Here is a 25,350-nt window from a genome sequence, read left to right on the forward strand (position 1 = left end):
TACACTGACAGGGCGAAGATACTGCTACAACAACAACAACAAAACCGAAACCACAATACATTACAAACAGTAACGAAATTGAACAAGTTAAAAGTGTTTTTGTTAATTTCTTATAAAAATATTATTCTTGCTATAAACAAGACCATATTAGACAAAATTTCAACAATTATACAAAATTTAGAAAAATGTTATTAATATTCATCAAAAATTCGAAGAGTTTTCTCTTTAGAACATTAAAGTGCTTTTAAATTAAAAAAAAAAAACATTTTTTTTTTTTTTACTTTTTAAAATATTTAGTTTTGCGGATGGTATTTTGAATTTTTATGCTATATTATTCGATAGTATTATATTCTTCAACTATAAACCTGCATAATCAGAAAAAAATGCAGGTTAAAATCTTTGAATGAAGAATTTGACTAAATTTTTTAAACTTTGCTTATGTAAAGACAATATATATGTATATATGAAATTGACAAAAAGTTTTAACTTGTTGAATTTCATTACGTACTGTAGTTTCGGTCGTATATTTTTATTACTATTTATTTATTAAATTATATTTAAAATTATAAAGTAATATGTTTACAGAACTACCTACCAGGGCTATCGGTCGTATAGTATATATATATATAGTATAGTACGTTTTCCTCTTATATTCACTCGTATTTAAATATACAGCAATGTAAGAATTTATAGTCGCATTATTTCTTTAAATATTGCCGTATTTCATGTATATAAATTATTCGTTGATTACAACAAATTTAATTGATCACAAACCTAACATTTATATTTATTTCTTTTGCCATTTTAGTAAAAATTAAAATTATCCATATTTAACACCACAATCGCGCATTGATTTACTTCTACTACAGTGTTGAGCTTTTTTGAAGACAAAAGCACATTCAAATTAAAAATGGCGGCACTGGGTGTATCAGAACCGCCTCGGCTAAATAACAATGAATTTCTAAACTACATACCACATCTTGAATTAGAAGAACTTCTAATGACTCAAATTAAAGCAAATGGATCTTGGGACTATTTATTTAAAGCTTCCATTAAGAAAGAAAACAAGCTTAGTTCACTTACGTGCATTGCTTGTCAAGAATTAATAAAATGCCAGAAGTTTAGCAGTCACTTAAAAGAAAAGTCTCATGAAGAATCCCTGAAAAATGTCGAACAATTTTATCATCCCTATTATACAAATGACAAGGAATGTGGAAATATTAAAAGTGGTGAAAATATTTCTGATAGAGATACTGAAACTGATACCGTACGAACTAAAAGTATTACTTCAAGTGAAGAGCGATCCACCTTATCGACATCGAAAATGATTGCTGAATGCATTCGAGAATCCGAAGGCGATTTAGATTTGGTTACAGATAATGAGAATTTTACTAATATAATTCTAAGAAAAGATGTAACCAAACCTGAAGACTTATTGGTAGATGTTAAATTGCCACTTACAGATATATTAAATATCGAATTTTGTACAGAAAAAGGGAGGTGGGTTCGGATGATAACCGTGAACAAAACTGCAAGCACCAAGTTCTACTGTGCTTTGTGCTCAAAGTTTTGTTTTGGAATTATAACTGTGGACTGTCATCTCAAAGGGTTCACACATAAACGAGCCCAAATATCATGCTTAGGCGTTCGCTGTTCTAGTTACAAAAATCTAACTAAAAACTGTATTTTTGGATATGGGGAAACGTTTTGCATTAATATACAAAAAACGGAGAATTTTGAAAAAGAATCATCACCAAACTCGAACGACGTTGAGAAGTTAAAAAAAATTGAAGATACCGATGAAGATAAAAACTTAGGAAGTATTCAAAAAGTACAGGAAAGTAATATAAAGCCCTCTTTATCTGCTACAATCGCTAATAAAGTTAAAAATATAAAAGAAAAAATGCGAGTTCAGAATAAGTATGTGGAGGGTCTTATAGGAGTGGAATATGTTGTTAAAATACTAAAAACAAAAACAGATAAATATCCGATGTACGAATGTTGCCTTTGTGAAATCGTACTTAATGAAAACCGTATGCAAGGCCATCTTACCGGATATAATCATCGACTTAAATATTGCGAACTGCATTACCCTAATACCATAGAAAAGTTTAAAAATGTAATTGGGCATGTTAAGTATATTGATTACTTCAATGCAATGAACCATATTTTGTCAAAGATTGCTTCTGCAATTGAACAACACCATGGGCGCAGTACCCCTTACGTGGTTTTATTATCGATATTTACCAAAATGAGGACGGAGTTGATAGCAAAAATATATAGCTATCCTAACGCTTGCCAGCAACATGGACCATCATTCACAAACGTTATGACGGAAGAAGAAATTAAACAGATAATCAGAGAACAAACAGAATACGTGGCGCATACTAACAATTATGCCAGATTCGTTGAAAAACCAGAGAAAAAACTTTATTTAAATCAACGATGCCATGATCCAAACAAAAGAAATGGGGATAATTTTGACATTCGTAAAAGAAAACGCTCACCTTCTCCTCCGAAAAAATACAGTAAATCTCTTTTACGTTCCCTGTCACCTCATCAGATTGCGCCAACAAAAAGAAATAAAGAATCTAGGCAACATTTAGCGTATGGTGCAAGTGTCTCCTCATTTCAACGAGATGAGGTAGCAGTCGTGACATTTGAAATTGAGCGCATGTATAAAGAGTATCGGAAAAATCCTGAAAGTCATCCTCTTTACGACGAAGAATGGAATGGATTTTGGCGTCGTCGTAAGGAACAACTTGTTTCACAAGGAATCGACCACCGATCCTACAACTACCAACCCGAGTGGGTTAAATACTTCAAAAATCGTTTGGAGGAACTTTTTGAAAAGGAAATAAGTGATTCAAAAAGGGAAATAAGAAATCGCTTATCAGACTATGAAATAAACAATTCATCAAATTTGCTTGCACATATAAAAGACTTTGGTCTAAAGTCTGATAATACTTATGAATTGCAAAACGAAAAGAGGTCTCCAGATGTCATATCACAATCTGCAAATTCTCGCTATTTGGAAAATGAAATGCGGGATGGTAAACCTACTGTTATCCATGTACTGAGACTTTTGACAGCTTTAGAAGATTACCTTGGCAGTTTGGGGACTAAAATAATGGATTTACTTTCTAAAGCTTTAATGATAGAAAAAAATTGTAATAACAGTCAGTTGGAACAACAAATTTTGACCTTTCATAATTGCACACTTTTGGAAACAGCAGTAGAGAAGTTGAAGGGACTACTCTTTGCTGGCTTATTAGATAGATCTAAAGTGCAGGGATTTAACCGTGTTATTCAATTTACCACTGATTTACTTAAACATGCTGATAAAATGGGATGGCGAAACATACAAACATCCTTTTCAAATAAAGTGGAAAACCCGGTGTTTCTAAAATTAGCTGGCGCTGTGGAAAGTACTAGGGCGGCTAATACATTCCCTTCTACTCAAAAATTGTTATCTGATACACTAATGGAACTGTTATCAATGCAGAAAAATAACAACAACTCTGCTTTTAACAACTCCCATAATCAAAAAACATACAACGACCAAAGTCAAGGAATATGTGGTCCAGGTATAGATCGATTTGGTGAGAAGGCGAATTCCCGAGGTAGTCACTGGCAAAATCCAGAATTGAATTCTTCTTACTTTTTAACCAAATCTACATGTTTTGAAAGAAGTTTTAACGGAGCTGCTAAAAACGTCACGAATAATCAGAACTACAATAGTGTGAATAATACACCTGGCAATATTGGCAACGTTGGGACGTTTGGAAATAGACCGAATCCTAATTATAAACCAATAAGTGTAGCACAAAATTATCAAAATTATGACTTCGTTGGTGCCATTAAGAGAAATGCCTCTTTAAATAATCAGCAATGCTAATTTTGAAATACAGATAAAATTATATAAAAAATGTTTTAGATTAAATGAGTCGGTCAACTCGAATAAGGCTCTAATTACTATCGCTTGATTAAACAGCTCTTACAAGAAGAACTTTAAAAAATCGTTTTTTTTCTTTTTGTTGTTAATTATACAACGTACACATGTACTTATAAGTATGTATGGACCAACAATATTATTTAAGGTAATCGAAACTAATTGACATTTATATGGATTTTTTTAATTTGGAGGAACTTTTGTTTTGTTGGATGATTTGTATGTAGCATGTAATATTCAAGAATAAAGGGATATTTTTTTAAGACGTAATTCAGGGTTTTCTTAAAAAACAATAGATAGTTTCCGTATAATAGAATAATGATTTCACCGTAGCGTCTAGGAGTTGAGCGTTTCCGCTCGTAAGATGTTCAACAAAAATCTTCTACATTTTTAAATTTTGCCTACATTCTACAAAGTTTTTTAAAAACAACCCTTATGTACTACCAAAGCAATAGTCTATAGAAATAGTAAAGGAAAACCCGCTGAAATTAAACCCTTTCTGTTTTTTTGTTTGTTATTTTGTGTACTACAAAAATAGATGGTCAAATTAATGTAGTTGTGACATTGCAGCAGAATATAAATAATTATTGCTTGTTCAGCATTGCTGAATCAATTTAAGGAAACCACAATGTAGTTGTACATACTAGCATCATGTGGCCTTCGCCCATATTCCTGGAGCTGTCTTCTAAGTGTTGTGCACTTAACGAGGTAATGTTTTTCTGGCCTCAAGTGGTTCGTGAATTAGGGGAGTAGCAAGGTGTCGGACAATATCACTCCCTTTGGGAGGTCAACGACAGTCTAATGACCTTGTTGAGGCAGTTTACTCCCGTTGTGTCTAGATGTTGGGTATCAGGCGCAGATGGTCATTAACATTTGTTAAAATAGCTGCGTCCTTGCTGTGGCCGTATAAATAAGAACATGTACTAAAGATATTCTCAGTAAGATCTGCGATGTCGTTCCAATAAACTATTTTGAAGTGAATGTTTATTAATAAAAAACCTTGCGGCTTAAACTACTGTATCATATTCAGGGTGGTCCATATAATGTTTTGGTTTTTAACCATATGTTATTTTGGCAGTGACAGCTCTTTCCCGTTTCTCTTTTCTTTTCTCGAAATCTTGACAGAAAGTCGGTATCAGATCTCCGCGGAGTGAAATAAATCGTTTTACGCTTGATCAACATTGGAAAATATCGCAAACTTATTTCCAATGTTGTGTAGCCCAAACAGCGCATTTATTGAAAACAGGTTTCAGCCAAAATGAGGCTCTCACCGCGCGCCTGCTGTACGCAAGTTTGTGCAAAAAAAAAAATAGTTGAGACTGCCATGTATGCTAGAGGATAACATTCACCGTTTCCGCCGTCGTACGATGTGCACGGACGAGATTGTGGTTTCCCTAGCCTAGAGTATGCGATACAGTCCTGGAACATCGACTCGCCATCGATATCAACATTGCACCCACACCACTTCTGGAGATCGGAAAACCCTCACTTGATCGTCGAAAAGCCAATGAATTCTAAGGGACTGACAGTTTGATGCGGATTCTGGAGCGGTTGTATCATTGGTGGAACAACGGGATAGTTCGCTCTCTCGCCTTTTATATTTTGGATCCAATAATGAAAACACAGTAAAATGGTTTTAATTTTTTTTAAATTATTCTCCTTGAAAGTCAATACACTTCTGCATTCGCTTGCACTAATTATCAAAACACTTCCCACTCAGAAGGCTTCAACAGTTTGAAAACGTTGACCTTGCATTTTATTTTAGATGTTCGGTAACAAAAAAAAAATCAATATTTGCCAAATCAGCGGTGTAGGGCGGCTGTCCCATTTATTCGATTTTTTGAGTGTTTAAAAATTATCTTGTGCGAGCCGATATGGGAGGCCACTGTTTTGGTGAAGAATGATTCGTCTTCGGCGTTTTGTTCTCCTTAATCTTAATCCTTCTTCAATATTTCTTTACACCAATCGACATGATTCGTATTTTGGGCAATTGTCAAATTATGTGGTACCGAACGAGAAGAAATCTTCTGGACAACCAAATGTTCATGCTGTCTTGGTCGTGTTCATATAGAATCTATGCTGGCCCCACTAATGCCCAAAGATGCCTCTATCTCGCAATATGTCACATAGCTCTATCTTGCGTTATTCATCCTTCAAGCATCGACGGTCATATTAGAATTCATACCAGCTTTTCGCAATGGTCAAGTATAGTGCTTCAACGTCAAATGTCAAAGTAAGCTGATCAGTGCACTCTTGTCTCGACAATCCACGTCGAAAGTCGTAACAAATCATTTCACACAAATTTTCTAAAACTAATTCCACCTACGAATTTTTCAACGCACTGAAAACAGAACAAATAAAGCTCATAAGAGAAAACAACCAATGTAAGTTTATGCTAAGAAATTGCCAAGCTTTTCGATAAAAATATCGAATTACAGCGCATCGCACGTAGCGTTATAAAACCGCAAAATATAAAAGACAGCCTCGTATATCGAAACATATTATTTTTTTTTTATGTTTTTAATTCTCAGAAATAAATCTCTATATGGAACACCCTGTTTAACCGAATTGTTTCTGTCTTTCCTTTTTCTTTTTTTTATTGACTTTAAGATTTAAAAACGCTACAATCTTCGTCCATATTATACCAGTTTCTTATTCAGCTCTTTTGCAGCATGTCACTTTATTACATTAAAACCCAATACTAAATTTTAATTCTCGAGCTCCATTCAAAAAACAAAACACCGCGGTTGGTGTAGTTGAAGCTGACTTCTACAAGGTCCGGCACTCGAAGTGTAACCAATTAAAAAGGCCATAAATTTAGTTTGGAAAATTACTTTTATTCAATTCAAAGTAAAAAATAAATTTACTTTTGCTCGATATGACCACCTTTTGCCTTGACTATGGCCTTTAGACGATCCAGAAACAAATCGGAAGCTGCCCGAATATGACTTGTAGGTATTTTGGCCCACTCACGGACAATGGTCTGTTTCAGCGCCTCGAGATTGGTGCATCTTTTAGTTTGGACCTTGCTCTCCAAAATAGACTAAAGAGAATAATCCATCGTATTCGCGTCTGGTGAACTTGAGAGTCATTGTGTGGACGTTCGGAACGTTGTTTTTTAGCCATTCTTGGTTCACTCGAGTTTTGTGAGACGGTACCGAGTCCTGTTGAAACTTTCATGGTCTACCACCGAAATTTTCGTCTGCCCACGGTTTCAAAGCAACATCCAGAATACTTTCCCGATAATATTTCGCATTTACCTTGACGCCAGGCTCAATGAAAACGATTGGAGAGCGCCCATATGCAGTTATGGCGGTCCAAACCATTACCTGTGGCGGGTGCTGCCTCCTGGTGGCCAATCGACGACTCAAATTCTCCTATGAACGGTCGGTCAAATAAACCCTATCGTTTTTGGAGTTTACGAATTGTTCAATTTTAAAAATATTGTCAGAAAACACAATGATTGGAAATTGATCGCTTTCGGCCAAGCAAAGCCACTTCTTCGCTCTCTGATTTGTTGCTGCTTTGGTGTGTGTCTTTTGGATCTAGTAAGGCTTGACTTTGAGATAATTTTTCAGTATGCGGCAGATGCTACGGTCAGATATTTTCAGTTTTTCCGTCATTTGATTTGCACTTCGTCGGGGATTTCGCTCAAGTCGATTCTTCACTTTTTGAACCATTTCACGTAACGTTGCAGTCTTTAGATGACAACCTGTTTTTGTGATGCTACCAGTATCATTGTAACGAGTAAAGGTGCGATAAACAAAGACTTTATTTACTTTAAGGTGCTCGAGCTCACGAACAATCACTGAAAGATTGGAGAATACAATTTTCTAGCCAAAGATAATGCAATCACACTATTACATGTGAAATCCATTATTGATTTTCGTTTTTCGTGTTTACTCTCAATAAAATGCTTCCGCGCGTTTGTAAACAATACTCTAGACTGTCATTTAGCTAACTAACAGACAGCAAATGCCCGTGCATCAGCTGCGCGAGCGGTGTGAGGATGGTTACACTTCTAGTGCCGGACCCTGTATATATTTAAAGTTGAGTATTCTGTTCCGACCTTGTTTACGAACCGCATTTACGAAATGAGCAAACAACTACTATTCTCTTGTATAATACATAAAATAATAATAATAATTCTTATTTGTTAATAGTCATGGAATATACTTTAACAACAACGTAATAGTACCAAAATAGAGCAAGTATCGAGTCAAAATTTTCCTATTGGATACAATATTTTAGCTTTCACTTTTAAAGTAGATTTAGAAGAAAATAAGTTTATGTTAGTTATACAAGTATAAGTAAAGTGTATTTCAATTGATTTGCGAAATTAAACGAATTATAAAGTATTTTTTCATTCCATTTTAGTTGGAAAACAAACGTTGAATTATAGTTCGCAAGTGTTCGAGATCATCAGTTCCAGAGATATTGAATACTGTTTTCTTTTGAACTGAAATATACAGAACTTATTGCACCGTAAAGCCTTTCACTGTTAATCCAATATGATAAAAAGTAACGATTGCTATACCGAAAATGAAAAATTGAGCAATGGAGAATTTTTGGATCTCATACCCCTTCTACCACTTGAGGACTTGCTTTCAACTGAGTACAGATTGGATAGTAAGTGGAATCGGTTAATACAATTGAAAGATCCAAGCAAAAACATATATCAATGCTCTGTATGTAATGTGGTACAGTCTGGAATTAAAAATTTGTTTGCCCATGTGGACGGCAAAAAGCATAAAATTAAAATGAGTTCGATAAAACAACTTTATCAGCCAAAATATACATACGGAAAAAATAATATCGAAAAGTCGATAAGTTCAAACAATAATAGTATGCCAGGAAACCCTATTCGAAACATATCTGATGGAAATATTAAAAATGTGTCCTTAAACTTTTCGGATAAAGATAAAATGCCTTCGCCAAAAATTAAAGGAAGTATAAACTATAACGTAATGAAAAGTTCCATGGACGTACCTATATTAGAACCAATACAAAAGACGGAAAACACAGTTTCGGAAAAACAGTATTCGCCAAAGGAGTCTGAAAAGTTTTCAGATAAATCAGAAGAACCTGATGTTTTGCCAACCGTCATTGCGATTGACGATTATAAAGAAGATTGTTTAGCCGAAGAGGTAAAAGCTAATAGTAGAGCTGAAGATTTAGATAAACATGTCCATAACGAGCCCCCTACTAAAAAAATTAAAATGGTCTTAAATCCCGCAGCTGTGTATATAAAGAAAGTAGATGAAACTATAAAAGCATCCAACGCAGATGATCGAAAACCTAAATATCAATCAAATATCAACATACTACCGACAAATATTAAACACAAGGAAGAGACATGTGTCGCATTGGGACATTCCAGTAAACCAGCTTTTTCCACCAAAAAATTTAGTTGTAATCGGTTTGATGATGACCTTCAAGGCTTAGTAGGAGTGGAATATGTTGTTAAAATTAATAAACCAAATCATAGCCAGTCGAAGTACGAATGCGGCCTTTGTGAGGTTATTGATGATGGATTAGGCATGCAAAACCATTTACTTGGTTACAATCATCGGCTTAAGTTTTGTGAAAGACATTTTCCCACAGCCTTACGTCAGTATCGTCAATATATACGTAATGTGAAACCCAATGAAGTTTACAAAGTTATGACACCCATATTAAATAGGTTAGCGATTGGGATTGAGCAGCACCATGGTCGGGATTTACCATATGAATGTCTTGAAAATGAATTTAACATAAATCGACTCGAGATATTATCAAAAGTTTTTTCAAGTCGTCATGCTTCTGAGCAAAACGGACCTACTTTTACACATATAATTGATTCAAAGGAGGTCGATGCTTTGATATCGGATCTTGATAAATACCAGCCACCCCCTAATATTTCTAAAAATATTTCATTTGATTTACGTGCGAATGCAACTCCATTTAAATTTCAAAATACTGTAAATCGAAAACGAGTTAATTGTAATTCTTACGTAGACACTGGACATGAAGCACAATCGTACAATTCATTATTACACCGTTATGATAATGTTGTAGTATCTGGAGTTCAAACACTAGATATTGATACTCATAAACTTATGGTAGACGATTTTTTGAAAAATACTTGCAAACAAGCAAAACCTTCATCGCGACCAATTTTAAATCTATGTAGGCCACGTCCTTCTTCTTCACGCCATATTTCACCAGTTTGGAAATTGAGTTCAAAGCATAAATCCCTTTCTCCATTACGTGAGAATAACATTGGGCAGGCATATCGGCACTTTGTTGATCAGAAAGTTATGGAATTAAATGAATTATTTCAAATCTATCGGAATGATCCCGAAACACATCCAGATTATGATCAAGAATGGGAAATGTTTTGGAAGCGGCGTAAAAACGAATTAATCGTGTCGGGATTAGATCATCGAACATACAATTATCAGCCAGAATGGGTAAGGTTTTTTAATATTCGTATTGAAGAGTTATATAATCAAGCTGTGGAAAATATTAAAATTGATGCGCGTGAAAGGTTATATTTACCTATGTCAAATGAAAATCCATTAGATGAAAAAATGAACGATATGAGGACTGACGCTGGTTTCGAATATGATAAACATCCGATAAAAGAGTTAAAATTTGGTATTGATGAATACACTACAAAACCGCAAGTAGTCTCGGTGCTTCGCCTACTTACAGCTTTAGAAGCCTATTTGGGTAGTTTAGGCCCGAAAATTGTAGAGCTCTTATCTAAAGCCCTTCAAGTAGAGAAAAATAATCCGTCTCAATTGGATTCCCTAATAATGACATCAGAAAACTGTAGTCTATTAGAAACTGCCATGGAGAAATTTAAAGGTATAATTATTACTGACATTTTAGATGACGTTAAGCAGAAAGTTTTGAGGAAAGCTGTAGACCAAGTAAGGGATCTATTATATCAAAATGCTAACAGATTGAAGAAATCTTATTCTATAACGAATTGGGCGGAAATTCCAAAACAAAATTACATTTCCAGCCAAAAACAGCTGTTCACAGCACAAGTAGATAAGAAGGAGTTGGCATTGAAATTATCTAACTTGCTTGCTGCTCAAGGAAAAACTGATATTGATCCCATTCAGCTTCAAAAAATTATATCAGTTTATATGCTAATTGAGAAAAAAAAACAAGAGTCTTTAATTATTTCCAAAGGCGAATCAGGAGATTTACTTAACCAAAAGAATATATGTGACCAGACATCAGGAAACTATTCGAGATTCTTTGAACCAAGTCGTTCACAAGGAAGCACAGATTCTCAATTTTCTGTATATAACAACAAACATACTGATATAATTTCAAGTGAAAACCTTAGCAATGTAACATTTCGTAACAGCAACCATTATAATAGTAACGGAAGTGCGATATTTGCAAATAGTTATCAACAATATATGAATAGCGGCGGATCTCAATCCAGACAACAAGTTGACGCAACGACAAAAAATATTAATTGGACTACCCATGCACCGAAAGGACAAAATAAGCGAAACAATAAATGGAATGGAAATAATTCGCATTGGAGAAAATTATAAAGTACTTTTAAAATATTTTTAAATATGTAAATAATAACTGTATTAAAATCCAAGGCATAGCGAACATATTATATATGTATGTCTTTAAGGTTTATAAACGTGTTTGATTTAATTGGAAACTATTTTGCGAAAAATAAAAGTAACTAATTCCACATATGTAGTAGTTATTCTTTTGGCCAAAAATATAGCAAACATGTATGCACCTGTCATATAATATAGGGTTTGTTCGTAAACACAGTACTATAGTTGCACTATACGATTGACGATAGAAAAAAGTCGTATGGAAGTACCTATTTCAATCAAAAGTATTTTAAGACAAGCAGCGACAGTACTACGGCAGATTTCTGCAGTCAGAACAACAATATAAATGTTGCAAGAAACCGAAGCCAAAGTGTAAGCAAATCATGCAAATAATATAATACTTCGTTCATGAATAACCCATATATTTAGGTTTGTCTTGATATAATATACCATATTACTAATAAAAAATTATTATCAAAAATCGAGTGAGTACTGTCAGCAAAATCCACGTGCTTTTATAAAATATTTTTGACGAATGAGATTAAAGTTGTCAATGGTTACATGAGAGTTAAAATTAAAAAGTGTTAAGAAATGTAACCAAATATTCTTCTTTTATATTGGGGCAGGAACCACCCAAGCGAAGCCAAGTTCAACAAAGGGAGCCAGTAGGTGGTTATTCATGTAGGTAGGTTATTCAGCAAGTATACATAAGTTAGTTGAGAAACCATATTCACTCAAACTAAAGCAATTCGAATATCCTGGTAGTCAGTGGCGGGATTATTTTTATATTCGACATGGCGAATGTCTAATAAATTTCGCAGTGAGATTATGAGTGTTCGAGACGTAACAATTGATTTATGACACGGCATCATTTTCTGTCACAAGATTTCTGCAACAAAGGAAACATTATGTATTTTGTCCGTAAAATGTTGATAATCTGATGGTCATTGCTAGCTTATCAAACGTAATATAAAAGTTTTCACTGTAGAATTGAAATGGAATTAAGTTTTTATTTAATAATGTCGATGTTTTTTTTTAGCGCGAAATTAAGTCCAAGTGAAACGAAGTTATTGAATCGTATTTTTAGGCAACATATTCAGAGCGAAATAACTTCAAGCCACCGGCAATCAAAAAATACATAATGCAGTATTGCTTTAATTGCTGAGCCAGTTTCTACACTTATTGATCATATGCCTTAACCAAGAGCTGGCGATACGCGGTTTGTGGTCGGTGTATACATGAAACTGTATTTGACCACAAATCTGTGAAGTACGAAGAGACTATCCACATCGAAATGTTGTATTTAGAACTGGGTAAGTGAGCATGGTACAGTTCGCTAGTTGCTGCTAAGAGGGTTCCAAATGACAAATAATTTTAATGATCATATGCATTAAATCGTTAAGTTAATAGTCAAATTAAATAGAACTCTTCTTTAATATTATCTAGTATTATAGTGCCCAAAAAACCCGCGTTGAGTTGCGCCGAGTTCAGATTTTGTTTTATAAAAGGTGAGATGGTGTTTTGCAATAGTTCGAATAATTTACGCAGATGGAGACAGCCCAAATAATAATGAAGGCACGTAAAGTCATAGAGGTATGTAAAAGTGGTTGCACGATATAATTAACAAACATTACTTTTTGTTCTCAATACAGTTTCTTACACGCATGGCGAAGGCGCTTAACCCATAAAGCACTACTAAATTTTTGAACAGCTCATTTAGCTTGTGGTTGTCTTTTAGCACTTTTTTGTAAGCATCATTGTTAACGGTCATTGAGAATATTCATTAGTGTTTATTTAATGAATATGGACTTTTCGATTAAATGTGTTACCCCAATAGTCGACTTCAGCAAGAACGATAAAATACAAGGTTGCGCATCGAACTTTCCGTTATAGTTTACCACCCAGTGATGTCAGTAACAAAAAGAATAGCAACCAAAACAATCACAATAATATAAATTTACATAGTACGCGTTGTATGAGCGGTGAAGTTTAAACAATTAAAAATAAATTAAAAGTGATATTAAAATTTTTTTTATTTGTTTCGCAAAAATAAGTTCAATATAAACTAATAAATACACGTGTTTGATTGTTATTTCGATGCTTTCAGTTTCATACTCCTCCAAATATACAAAGGTGCGGTACCATCAATTTAGATTTGCATCGATAAATTTATTATATGGAAAGTTTAATACTTAAAAATGTATTTATGCTGTCGGTAGAATTAAATGGCAGATATTGCAGGAGTTGAAATTATTAGCATCTAACGTAAATACTACAAGAATCGACAGTTCGCTGAAACTATTAAAATATGTATATGACCGTATATGGAACAGGCAGCTTTAAGAAAGAAAAAAACTTGCGGCAAATTCAAAGTTTTTTCTGTTAGGCATAGTTGAAGCAAAGCAAAGAGAGGCCACAAATCAGCCGCAAATTTTCTGTGTGACGAAAAAATTCCTGTGGATGCATGTTCGTCGTAACTAACATTATATTGCATGACCTAAGGCAGTAGGTTTTGGATGCGTTTTCTGCCATAAAATGGGTAAAAACTTGTCATTTGATGAAAATCTTGGCCTAAGCACATGTTAGCGATGAATACGCCGTATTATTTTAGATATTATGCATACATGTATAGTATGTACGTGCAAAACTGTGGCATTATTGGTTTTGTAGTTTTGATCCTATTATCCCCGCTATATTTTTATATAAATGTCTTCCGCCTTGCCATACGTACATGTGATGCTCTTGCACACTTTATCCCATTGCTTTTGATCTTGATTCTGTTGTTCTTTTACTACGGATTTCTTAACTACCCCCATTTTTCATGCTGCAACATATAACATGGAAGCGTGACCGGCAAAATTCAAACATAGAGTTCCGTAATATAAAAAATTAGTTCCTCGTGTGAAAAACGATTTGAATCAGTTGAAGAAATCGAAGACGTCTATAAATAAATTTTTGCAATGGTATGCCGAAGTTAAAAACGTTGACGACTTCCCCGGATGAGTCCTCTTGATATGTTTAGGATAAAGCCCAACTTATCGTTGGGTGAAGTTGAAACAATTTCAAAGAAAAAGAATGTTAATGCATCCAAAGACACCAATCGAGGACGTTTACGTGTAGAAGACTTCAAATTTCGGAGCACATTGAAAAAATTGATGCTCACTTTATCACACATTTTAAAGGGCTAAGGTAAATTCAGAAAGGGATTGGACATCCAGTTAAGGTGCATGTTTGTTTGTGTGTAACATTAATAGAAGCCCCGCCATTGTAGGGCATTTCACCGGTCATCTTCGTCTAGCTCATCTAAAGGTACGCCCAGGAAACATGCTGTTTCGACGGGTTGTGTCCACAGGGAGAGGGGTGTTAGATGAGTCGGTTTTAGAGGGCGCCTGAAAAAATGGTTAGTGTCGTGCGGGGTGCCTTCACATGCCGGACATATGTTTGGTATGACGGGGTCGATTCTGGATAAGTAGGAATTTAACCTGCTACAATATCCAGAACGTAATTGTGCCAGTGTAACACGTGTCTCACGAGGAAGCTGGAGCTCTTCATCTGCTATAGGAGGTGGTTGGACTCCGATTACGGCATTCTGTGGACGGGAGCTTAAGAAGGTGGTGACGGTCTCCCGGTGAATGTCGTTTATTGACTGTCTAAACACTGTCAGGCCCAGTAGATTACGGTCAGTTTTGTCCTGGATTTCGTCCGCGTAGTTTAAGAGGTGTCTCCTGACGTGACTGGGAGGCGGCTCTAGCTCAAGCAGGTGTCTGCAGGGGTGAAACCTGTGGTAACATCCTAACAGGAACTGCTTGCTGAGCAGTTTGTTATGCTCCATTACTGGGAGCATTTGTGCCTCGTTCGACAGGCGACCAGACATTGCTTCTGATGTTTTAGATTTATTGAAGGGCCCCTGAACCTCATCACAAGAGAAAGCAAGTGGCGCTCTGTCGTTCGTCAGTTTGTGCAGCCTTCTGGTAGCACGACGCTTGGATCTGTCGGCCGGAGCATGCAGTATAGAAAGTTGGCTAAAATAGCTAGCGCACCTCTTCGGGTCCGACGAAGTGCAACCGTTGAAGGTGATAGCCACCTTGTCGTTGTGCTTCGTCGGGTTCGAGAGGGAGCTATCAGTGGACCAGAGCTTACTCACCCCAGAGGTGAGGTTACAGGTCTTCAAGTGCTCAACCCATTTAGTCCGCTTGTGTTGATCTACCAGTTGTCGGATCTCCAAATTTAGATCCCTTATGCGGGAATCGCCGGGATCAACCTGTCGTAGGTGGTCACGCTCGTTTGCCAAGCTGGTTGCTTCGGCTGGGAAATTAGGACGAATGTCCTTAAACCTTTCAGCTGAGCGGCGAAGGTGTCTTCAGTGAATTCCGTGAAATCGGCCTAATTAGCTTTTTTAAAAGTTAAAATAGGACCGGTGGTTCGCGTAAACAAAGTCGGTAGGTCTCTCAATCGAGACGATAATGGGCAAGTGGTCTGATGCAAGCGATAGCATAGGTCGCCACGTTATGCTATTTATCAGACCCGCGCTAGCTATTGTTGGGCCTGCTGTGCAATCCGCTATAGTTTTTGCTGGGCGGGCCGCGACACAGGGGGCGGTTGTGGGTGCAGAGCTCTACAGCAGGTGGCACCGTAGCCGCGTGTCCACTCTCGGGTGGTGCGCAGGCCAGAGCACCGCCAGTCATTTGGAGCAGGAGGGAATGGGATGGGTTAAGTCGGGGGAGTTGTGTTGCTCCGACAGGCTCCTTACCGTGGAGGTGTGGGTTGTGGTGCCAGCCTATCAGGGAGAGTAGTAGCCGTGGAGGCATCAGACGCCTGATGGCGGGAGCAATAAGAGGCCACATACCGTGTGGACCACTACCTATGAGTCTTAAGGCCTGAACAGGTCTTAAGGTGACTCCACCCGTTGCACTTATTGCACCTAACCGAGGTGGAGTTCAGGTGGAGCCGTTTATGGCAGACGCAGCAATAGAATACTTCTCGCCCAGGGTTGGATTCAATTACATCCCTGAGGAGAGGCATTTGGAGCAAGGTTGCTGCAAGGAGCTGCTCCTGTGTCGTAAGGGGTGGGGTGATATGCTGTTCACTAGACAGGGCTAGTTTTCTGGGGCGGTAGCCCTTGGTCGGGGAAAACCCCAGTCATTCCGGTAACGTAGAACCAGCTGCCATAGGAAGGTGGATGTTTTGGGCTGCTTCACCGAAAGAGGCTTTGATCATTTATTTGTGTTTACCACCAATTCGAATGCAGTTTTGATGAATAAAATTTCGATTTTAAAAGAAGGCGCAATCCCAAAAATCGAAGCCGAAGATGTGTAGAGTGGAAACAGTCAAATGAATGGGATGGAAATTAAAGAAAAACAAATATGGACGGTCAAATAGTTATCAAGGCAATTCAGTTGATTTAGAACCGTTTAACTCCACAATTTGCGCAAAAATTAACACAAAGTATGACTCGACGATGTGAAGCCATTATGGCTAATGGTGGCAACTATGTATATATTTTATAAATTATATTGCGTATAATACATTTTATAAGCCCATACAATGCATTTTGTTACGGCGGTCACGTTTTTATTAGACAGACTTTAATCTTTAGACTAAGTAGTTTTGTATGAAAATTACTGAAGCTTCTTGCTTCAAACATAGGATCTGATTTCTGTTCTCTCAAAATAACATCGAATTCTTGCTATTTCCTGTCCCTTCTTTTTCCACGGCTTAGCGTTACGAGGCTGCTGCATTTTCTTGTCATCGCCAATACGAAAGTGCATAACGATATCTGAAAATTAAATTAAAATTTAAATACAATATATATATAATATGTATTGATAATACCTATTCTCCTTGCTGTCACCTTGCTCTAGCGTTTGTCGCCGCCAAGGCACATCTACCCGTTGCGCTAAGGAATTTCCCATAAAATACCAGAAGTTAAAATGTGAGATTGGGTTAGTAAATTCTGAAAAAAAAAATATCTAAAAATGTTTGATTATGGTGGTGAAGTATTTACTTGCGTTGTGTCCATATAAAAAGACAAATGCACATGCGAGTCGTATTGTTGTATGTCGTAAACTTTAAACGTCTTAAAATATGTATTTAGGGCTTTCGTAAGATTCCTTATAAGCAATATTCTGAATTTCCACACTGCTTTTGTTGTTGTAGTAGTACATATACTTATCCCTGTCAGTGTTATGTAGATCACCGGTCATCTTCTGCTAGCTTATCTAACGGTAGACCCAGCAAACTTGCTGTTTCATGGGGGGACCAGATGGAAGGAGTTGTAACACACCACCCTGCGGAACACCTTGCTTTATCTTCCTCTGTTCAGAGATTCGGTTAGGCATGTTCGCTTATGCTGTCTAGCTGTTCGGATGTGCTACGCTTAGTTCATTTTCGGTGTGTTATTTTTATGGACACATTAAGTATACCTTCTACATGCTACATGCAAGCAAAAACTTAACCGTGGTCAGCCGAAAATTTACTGTTCTAAATGCACATAACTATTCCATTTAAAATGTGTTTATTAGTCAGAAGTCGATGCTGTTAAGTCAGATCGTGAATTTTTTTTGTACAATTTGTACAAAAGTACAGTTTGTACAAAAGTGTGGCAGAACTCTATTCGCTCTCCGCCTCTACCCCGCAACACACCTGAAGCATTGACGCAGCGACAGCAAAGTTGCACTCATGAATTTAGACAGCCTTCCAACTATGATACGAGAGGTGTAGTTGAGTCCTGTAAATCAAGGCTAACCTATGTCGGTAATCATAATATCCTGATGCTAACATGGGTTCCGCGACATGTGGGTATCATCTCTGACTCTTAAGCTAGGATGAGCTCTGATACTACCTTCTGCAGCCATCAAAGCCACTATTAGCAAACGGGTTACATCAACCCAAAAGTTAGCTTCGCAGGCTGAGAGAGGGTGCAGATGGACAAAAGTGATGTTACCTATCATTTCCAACCGACTGTTGCAGTTCCTCCTGTCATTAAGCAGAAGGGACTGTACGTAACTGGTTGTACTGATGACGGGCCACTTTCTATGGCCGAAGCACATGGAAAAAGTAGGCATCTCAGACAGTGCACTACCCGGCCTTCGCTCGAATCAGGCTTGAGGTCTTTGGCACTGATGTGATAGGAAGGACCATCTTGGCTTTTTGGCGCCACAAGATCTTCTCAGATTTTTTCGGAGGTCGGGTAGATTTAAAGAAAATTAAAAAGGGAGCCCGAGTGCAGCACAATGGACTTAATGTTTTGTCTGAGTGGTGTAAGCGCTAGTCTGTCCCGACAACAAAAAAAAAATTTCAAGAAATGACTGAAGCTTATGCGATCTGTGTTCACATACAGTACTGTTCACAATAAGAAGGACCAACGCCGCAAATCGTTAAAATAAAATTTCCTCTTTATTATTAAAATTTATATATCGAATAACAATGTAGTACTTTATAGTAAAGACCTAAAAAGTTGTTTAAGTAAAAATTTTAAAAATAAAAATTTATGAAAAAATTTTGTTTACGTTTCATAATTCATAATTTTTTTACACAATGCTGTGCGTATGAATGTGCGCTGGATTCCTTGAGATTTTTTTAGCGAAGGAATTTGATTTGGTTGAAGGAAATTCAACAAAGTTTTTTTTATTAAATAAGTAACGAAATGCGAAATTATCCAAAAAGAAAGATTTATAAATTGAATGAAAAGTAAATAGACAACATTGAAGTACGAGTAATACTTATTACCTAAAAGTACCTGTAGCTGGCCTACAAGTTAACATTCTCTGTTCTTAATTACAAGTGATTTTTACTCAACTGCTATTTAATTTGACCAGTTGAGTAATTTCTGTTAACTTTTGGTGTAAAACGATCGTAAAATGAGTACCCCTCAAAATTCCATGCGTTTAATCATACTAATCCAGTCACAGAATGTTTGCTATTTTTGCGCTCATACGAATTAGGAAATGAGATCCTTTTATAAATTACATACCACAAGGCATCGGTTCATATTTATGGTATTTATTTTTTCAATTATCAATATTACTTTAAGTTAAATAAAAATTAAATTAAAGATTGTTACGTAAGTTCTCGTAACGTGTTTTTAAAAATTCAACTGTCTGTGTCGTTTTGTCACACACTCTTCTTGCATCGTCGTTCTAGTCGTTGCCAGCTTTCTTCACTTCTTACGATTTAGGTTTCCACCCCACATACAAAGGGCTATATTTTGGTTTGTGTTTATATGTTTAGGTCAAATCGGCAAGACTGCCCTGAGGCGGACGTAAAATTTTTTTCATTGTAGGCATTAGAAAATGACTTTTTTGACCTTCTTCGGTCCCTCTTACACTAAAAAGATTACCAGACTTTTTCCTTCACACATCCGTTTATTTTCAGATTAAAAATGCCTACTAAAGACGATTGCGATGCTTCCATGTTCAAAAGGTAAGTTTGTTTTTTAATAGCAGGTGTCGCGTTTTTGTCGGAGTGGGAATCAGCTTAATGACGATAACTTCATTATGGCAACGAAAGAGAAATACGGGAAGAAGCACTTGAAAATTTTCTCAGATTACAGTCCACAACTGTCTAAACGTTCTGTCGCTTCAAATATGTGCCGCACTTGAAAAATTTATTGGTATTATTATTATTTTTTATTCTACTTATAAGATAATCGCTGGAATTCACCTATTCTGGTACCGAGCTATGTATTAGGCTCAATTCTTGTTTTCCTGTTGTTAGATTTAGGAAGTATTGGGTGGAAGTTCATTGCGTTTTTATATTTTCTTTTATGTTACAACGATTTATTTGCTGTTTGGCAAAGGGTAAGTATTCATTCGATAAAACTCTGCTCTACAAAATTATGTTAATTGTATTTGTGAGTTATTTAATTTTTTATTAGTTTTGAGGCTTAGAAATGGAATACCCAGGAGGCAAAAATCAAGTTTTTTGAACACCTCCTCTTCTTTGCTTTTTATCGAGGTCAAAAAGCTACGGAAGCAGCCCGGGACATTTGTGACGTGTATGGAGATGGTATTATAGTCGAGTCTACAGCACAGAAATGGTTTGCAAAGTTCAAAAATGGCGACTTTGACGTAGATGACACGTCCCGCAGCGGAAGGCTTCTGAATTCGATGGCGAAAAGATGAAACCTACAATATTATTATTGTTTTTTCTTTAAATAAAAGTCTTCGGTAAAAACGCTTCGAACTTATTCCCCAACCCTATACATCGTTTTACACGTTTGTTGTATTATTGTATTTTGATGTGTATAGACGGATTTGTTTTTAGTTCTTTTAGTACTCCTATGTACCTTATATGTACTGCCAGAGAACGTTAATGTATAGAGAAGTCTCAATGACAGGAAAGTATTCATTTTCGAGGGGTACTCGTCTCGCGAAGACAATTTCACCACAGACACATTTTTCAACAAAAATTAACAGTAAGGGGCTGAATTATGTAAATTTAGCAGCAGTCGATAAGAATTTGTTGGTGATTAGAAGCAAAGAATGCTAGGTAGCTTTTTAATATGACCTATATATTTGAATTTCTCCAAATCATCCAAATTATGTACATATGTTATGTCTGTCTGTCTGGTGTCTGTAAAACTTTGTTGAATTCCCTTCAACTGAATCAAAATCCTCTATAGCAAACGCTTCATTACCAGGCGCACAGGAAGATGCCATATGCAAATGTAAATTTGTGAATTTATATACATTTGTGAATTTATATACATTTGCGCATATGTATATGCTGTGTGTATGTATGCTCACCAGCCACAGCACAAGATAAAACGGTAAAACCTCTCAAGAAATCCAGCTCGCATTCATAGGCGCAGCGCACATTCATTGGCACAGCATTGTATGTACAGTAAGCTTGAAATGTTACAGGCATCTTCAAATGCTCTGATTTCAGAGTAAGTTTCTAACTGCAGATATATGCATATGTTTTGTGCACTTTTTATCAATTGAAAAACTACATACGTAAAGTAATCTACTAATTAACTATTTGCCTACTATCAGTTAACATAAAATAATTGTTTCCAAATTTTATCTTAGTATTAAAATGTCCGAATCAGACCTTTTTTTTAAGCTACTTGTTTTCTTCTGCAACTTACTGTATGCTCATGCGCGCACTTGACGCACAGCAGCTGCGGCTGTCGAGCATTTAGAAAGACATATTTACATACATATATTTTTGCATACATATGTACGATGCCGCGGCCACTCGACTTGACAAAAATTGAAGATTTATCAAATATTGGCAAATAATTCTACGCGAAATATTCCAATATTGACTATTTTCGAATGGTCGAGAAAATTGGCATATGGGCGGCTCGTTTTATGAATGAAAGTACTTGCTTTTAGAACTATGAGCTCGAATTTATCAATGAATTTTTTGATGATGAGTTTTTGTTGTACAGTACAATAGTTGAAACTGTTCGGCACCGCCGCGACTATTCAGCGCTATGGCATCTAGAATGATGGCCGCCGCTACGCCTGCGTCCATGACTGCATTTTGTTCTTGTAGTCGCTAGGCATAGAATTTTAGCTTTGAACGACATACGTATTTTGAGGAATAAAGTGAGTGCCCTGTGTGTGCGGTTGTATGCACATGCATACATATGTGTATATTAATAAGCATTGTTTTGCTTGAATTCAATTCACATATTTATATTTGCATATGCCACCTTCCTGTGTGCCTGGTAATGAAGCGTTTTGTATACAGAAATTTTTGATTTGTTTGAAGGGATATGGGCACCAAGTGTACATACGCACATACAAATATGTACATGAGTATTCAAAAGAAATTTGTTTTAGCATTTGTGAGGCAGGAATTTGATCATTAGGTTATTTACATAAAATATAAGGCGATGCTCGTGAGGTAGGTCATGTTGCTTCAGTGCACACATATGCGTGCAACACTATATTTAATAAAGATGCAATTGAACTTAGTTGTCCCATATATGCATATACGTTTCTTTGAAGTTTTCCTTTATTTATGTATTTTAAAGTTTTATACTATCTAGAAAATGCATACATACAAATGTATGCATATTATTGTATTATTCCCTGTAATAAAATGTAAATTGAAAAAAATTTGGTTTGCCAAAGGAACAAATAAATGCATATTCAAATGTATGTAAATACATATGTATGTATGTCGATGTACCAAAACACTTGTATGCTACAAATTAATTTCGACTCAAAAAATTAGTAAACATTTTCATCAAATTTACTAAAACGCACATACCAAAATGTGAGAGGTCGTTTTTTTTTGTATTTTTTTAAATTAAATCAAAATATTAAAGTTACTTTGATTTGAAATGTTGGCGCATATAATAAATATTCAACCTTTGTCTGAAAATACAAACAAATACAAAAATACAAACAAATACTTTGCAAAATGCCGTCGGCTATTCGTCAATTTGATTTCCTACAGAAGCCAAAAGCTGTGCAGGGCCAATATGCTAAAGGAGAAATCGCTGTAAAACATCTCTGTTAAAAGTTTCACCACACCCCGGCGGCGGTTAGACTTCATTTTTGACAATTCACACTATTCGTAGCTCGTGAGAATTCTCTATATTTAACGTTCTCTGTGTACTGCTTACAAGAATGATTTTTAGTTGATATGGGTCTTTGTTTATTTGCAAGTTTTGTATGTTGATTAATTCTCGATATATTATTTTTGCTACTGTATTATGTCATATTTTGTGGTCGATGTGGAACATCCGGATGTTATGTATTCTATTGTTTCTATGAATTCTATGAGGTGCATTTGTCTGAGGAAGATATTTTTGTTTATATTTTCCTGGTAATATCTGGAAACTACAGAAGCTACGGTAATTAAGCAAGTCATGAAATATGTTTTATTTCAGTACCTCAAAACGTGGTTTAAATATATGTATGTAAGTGTAAAACTGGTTCCGAGAACACTGAAATAGATGTTTTTCGAATGGAACGGTATACTGTAATATAAGTATCAAAATAACTGTATTTTAAAACTTCATTGCAAAATTATTCTAATGGTAATAGTTAATATAATTAATTTGGGTGCAATAGTTTAGGAGTTAAAGAGCAGTATACAATATAGTTTATTGTGCTGTCAAAGAGACTTTCCGTTGACTGTTTTATTAGAAAAAAAAGTTATCAAGTTTCAGTTCAAATGAACTCAATTTATTTATACAAAAAAAGGGATGTAGGCGAGCTCGAAATAGCCCGCGCGGTCTGCTATGTGATTAGAAAGTTAATGCAATTGCCCTTCGGTGCAGCTTGTTTTGATTGCTGCTAAGAGGAATTTACAATTTAGCATGTATATGTATCGGAGTGCATATAGCAAGTGCAGCGCTTATATTGTCTACGCTTCTACAACCAGATATCTAGCTCCCGTTGGAAGACTCGGGCTTTCAACCTCATCCTGCTTTGACAATGGGCATAGCTTTCGGATGATTCCGTTTGCAATCTTTAGTACAGTGACACGTGAAATCGATCTGATCCATATATTAGGTGGGTGAATCTTGCTTGCTGCCAATTGAGAAGGGGAAGATTCCCGTCTTTCGTTGACGCAGATTTCGAATTTCTGGGTGCGCCACTTTGAGCGCTGCTGCCATTCACCCAAACGGTTAAAGTTAATCTTCGTGATATGCGTTTCAATATAAGTAGAGATAGTAGTAGTGCCATTGAAGTGCACTGACGTTAAAACGTCTAGCGGCCGGATTCTCTGAAAGTGGAAACAAAGGTCTTGAGTTGTGGTTGCTGCAAATGCGCAATTCAACGAAGTTTAACAACGACGAGCCAACGGAACGATAGAATGGTATTTTGGAGTTTTAACGGCCACTTCCCAAAATCCACCAAAGTTTGGAGAGCGAGGTGGATGAAGAGCCAATATATGGCATTGGCAAGATAAATTTCATGAACAAAAAAATAAAATTAGTTGCAAAGCGTTCGGATGAATCGCTTTACTGCATTTAAGAATGGCTTCGCTGATAAGTGCGCTACAAGTTCCATGTGCACAGCCTTTGTGACGAAGTATCTGAATATGCAGGTGTAACATTTTAGTGATTGTTTGATATGTATTTTAGTTTTATAAAGGAATCGGCCACAATAATCAACGCCTGTGACAATAAATGCATAAAATTAATTTACCCCATCTTCGGAAAGGTTAGCCATAATGTGCTCCGCTAAGCGCGGTTTAGCTCGATAGCACAGAGTGCATTTGCCTACAACACTTGAAAAAATTTGTCTTCCACCAATAGGCAAATACTGCAGCTTAATGTATGCTAGTAGATAGCGAGGACTAGCTTGTAAGTTGCGCATGTGAAAATGGATAATAATTATCTTAGTGTTTGGATTCTGTCTCCGTAATATGACTGAATGTCGTGCATCGAAGTCGAGCGCCGAATTTTTCAGTCGTCCACCCATGCAAAGCAGTCCATAGTTATCGATGAATGATGGAAACAACGTAGTGCCTCTAAATGCCTTCTCACGTTGACCTTCTTGAAAGTATTTGCGTGAACAAAAGGATTTTGAAGCTTAAATATATGAATGTAATCAAGGACGTGCAATTTTTGGAATGAGTTTATACATTTACATCTGAGCTTTATATCAATGTACTCAGATGTCGCAAATAACACCTTTTTCGCACTTCTGGGAGTTGATTGACTTGAAAGTAAGGCAGCTGATTTTATTTTGAACTTAAAAATCCTGTCCATGAAGCGTGTTAGAGAAGTCGCTAGAGGTTAAAGATGAATGGAACTCAGAAGCTTCAACTGCGCGGCAACTCCAAGAGACATAAGAGTATATACACACCGTCAAAATTATTCACACAGTCATTAATTTTTCA

General features: G+C 36.2%; 2 protein-coding genes across 6 annotated transcripts in view; both read left to right on the top strand.

Moving 5' to 3' along the window:
* LOC128871859 (tubulin polyglutamylase TTLL5) overlaps positions 1-25,350 on the top strand; it is a 94,106-nt gene that overhangs the window by 23,801 nt on the left and 44,955 nt on the right. The window contains exons 1-2 of one of the 5 annotated variants that reach the window (XM_054113986.1): positions 13,442-13,668; positions 19,909-19,956. The exons of 1 other annotated variant lie outside the window; for it this stretch is intronic. In XM_054113986.1, coding sequence (XP_053969961.1) covers positions 19,916-19,956 — 41 coding nt within the window. In that variant the 5' untranslated portion in view covers positions 13,442-13,668; positions 19,909-19,915. Of the gene's footprint in view, positions 1-808; positions 4,223-13,441; positions 13,669-19,908; positions 19,957-25,350 lie in introns of those variants that run through there. 3 more of the 5 variants (XM_054113985.1, XM_054113984.1, XM_054113988.1) reach the window with 3 other exon arrangements.
* Positions 4,010-11,668, top strand: LOC128871858 (uncharacterized). The gene is made up of 2 exons (XM_054113983.1): positions 4,010-4,100; positions 8,330-11,668. The coding sequence occupies exon 2, from the start codon at positions 8,464-8,466 to the stop codon at positions 11,512-11,514; it is 3,051 nt and encodes a 1,016-aa protein (XP_053969958.1). The 5' UTR covers positions 4,010-4,100; positions 8,330-8,463; the 3' UTR covers positions 11,515-11,668.

The sequence above is a fragment of the Anastrepha ludens genome, chromosome 2, assembly GCF_028408465.1.
Source record: "Anastrepha ludens isolate Willacy chromosome 2, idAnaLude1.1, whole genome shotgun sequence".
NCBI classification, from domain to species: Eukaryota; Metazoa; Arthropoda; class Insecta; order Diptera; family Tephritidae; genus Anastrepha; species Anastrepha ludens.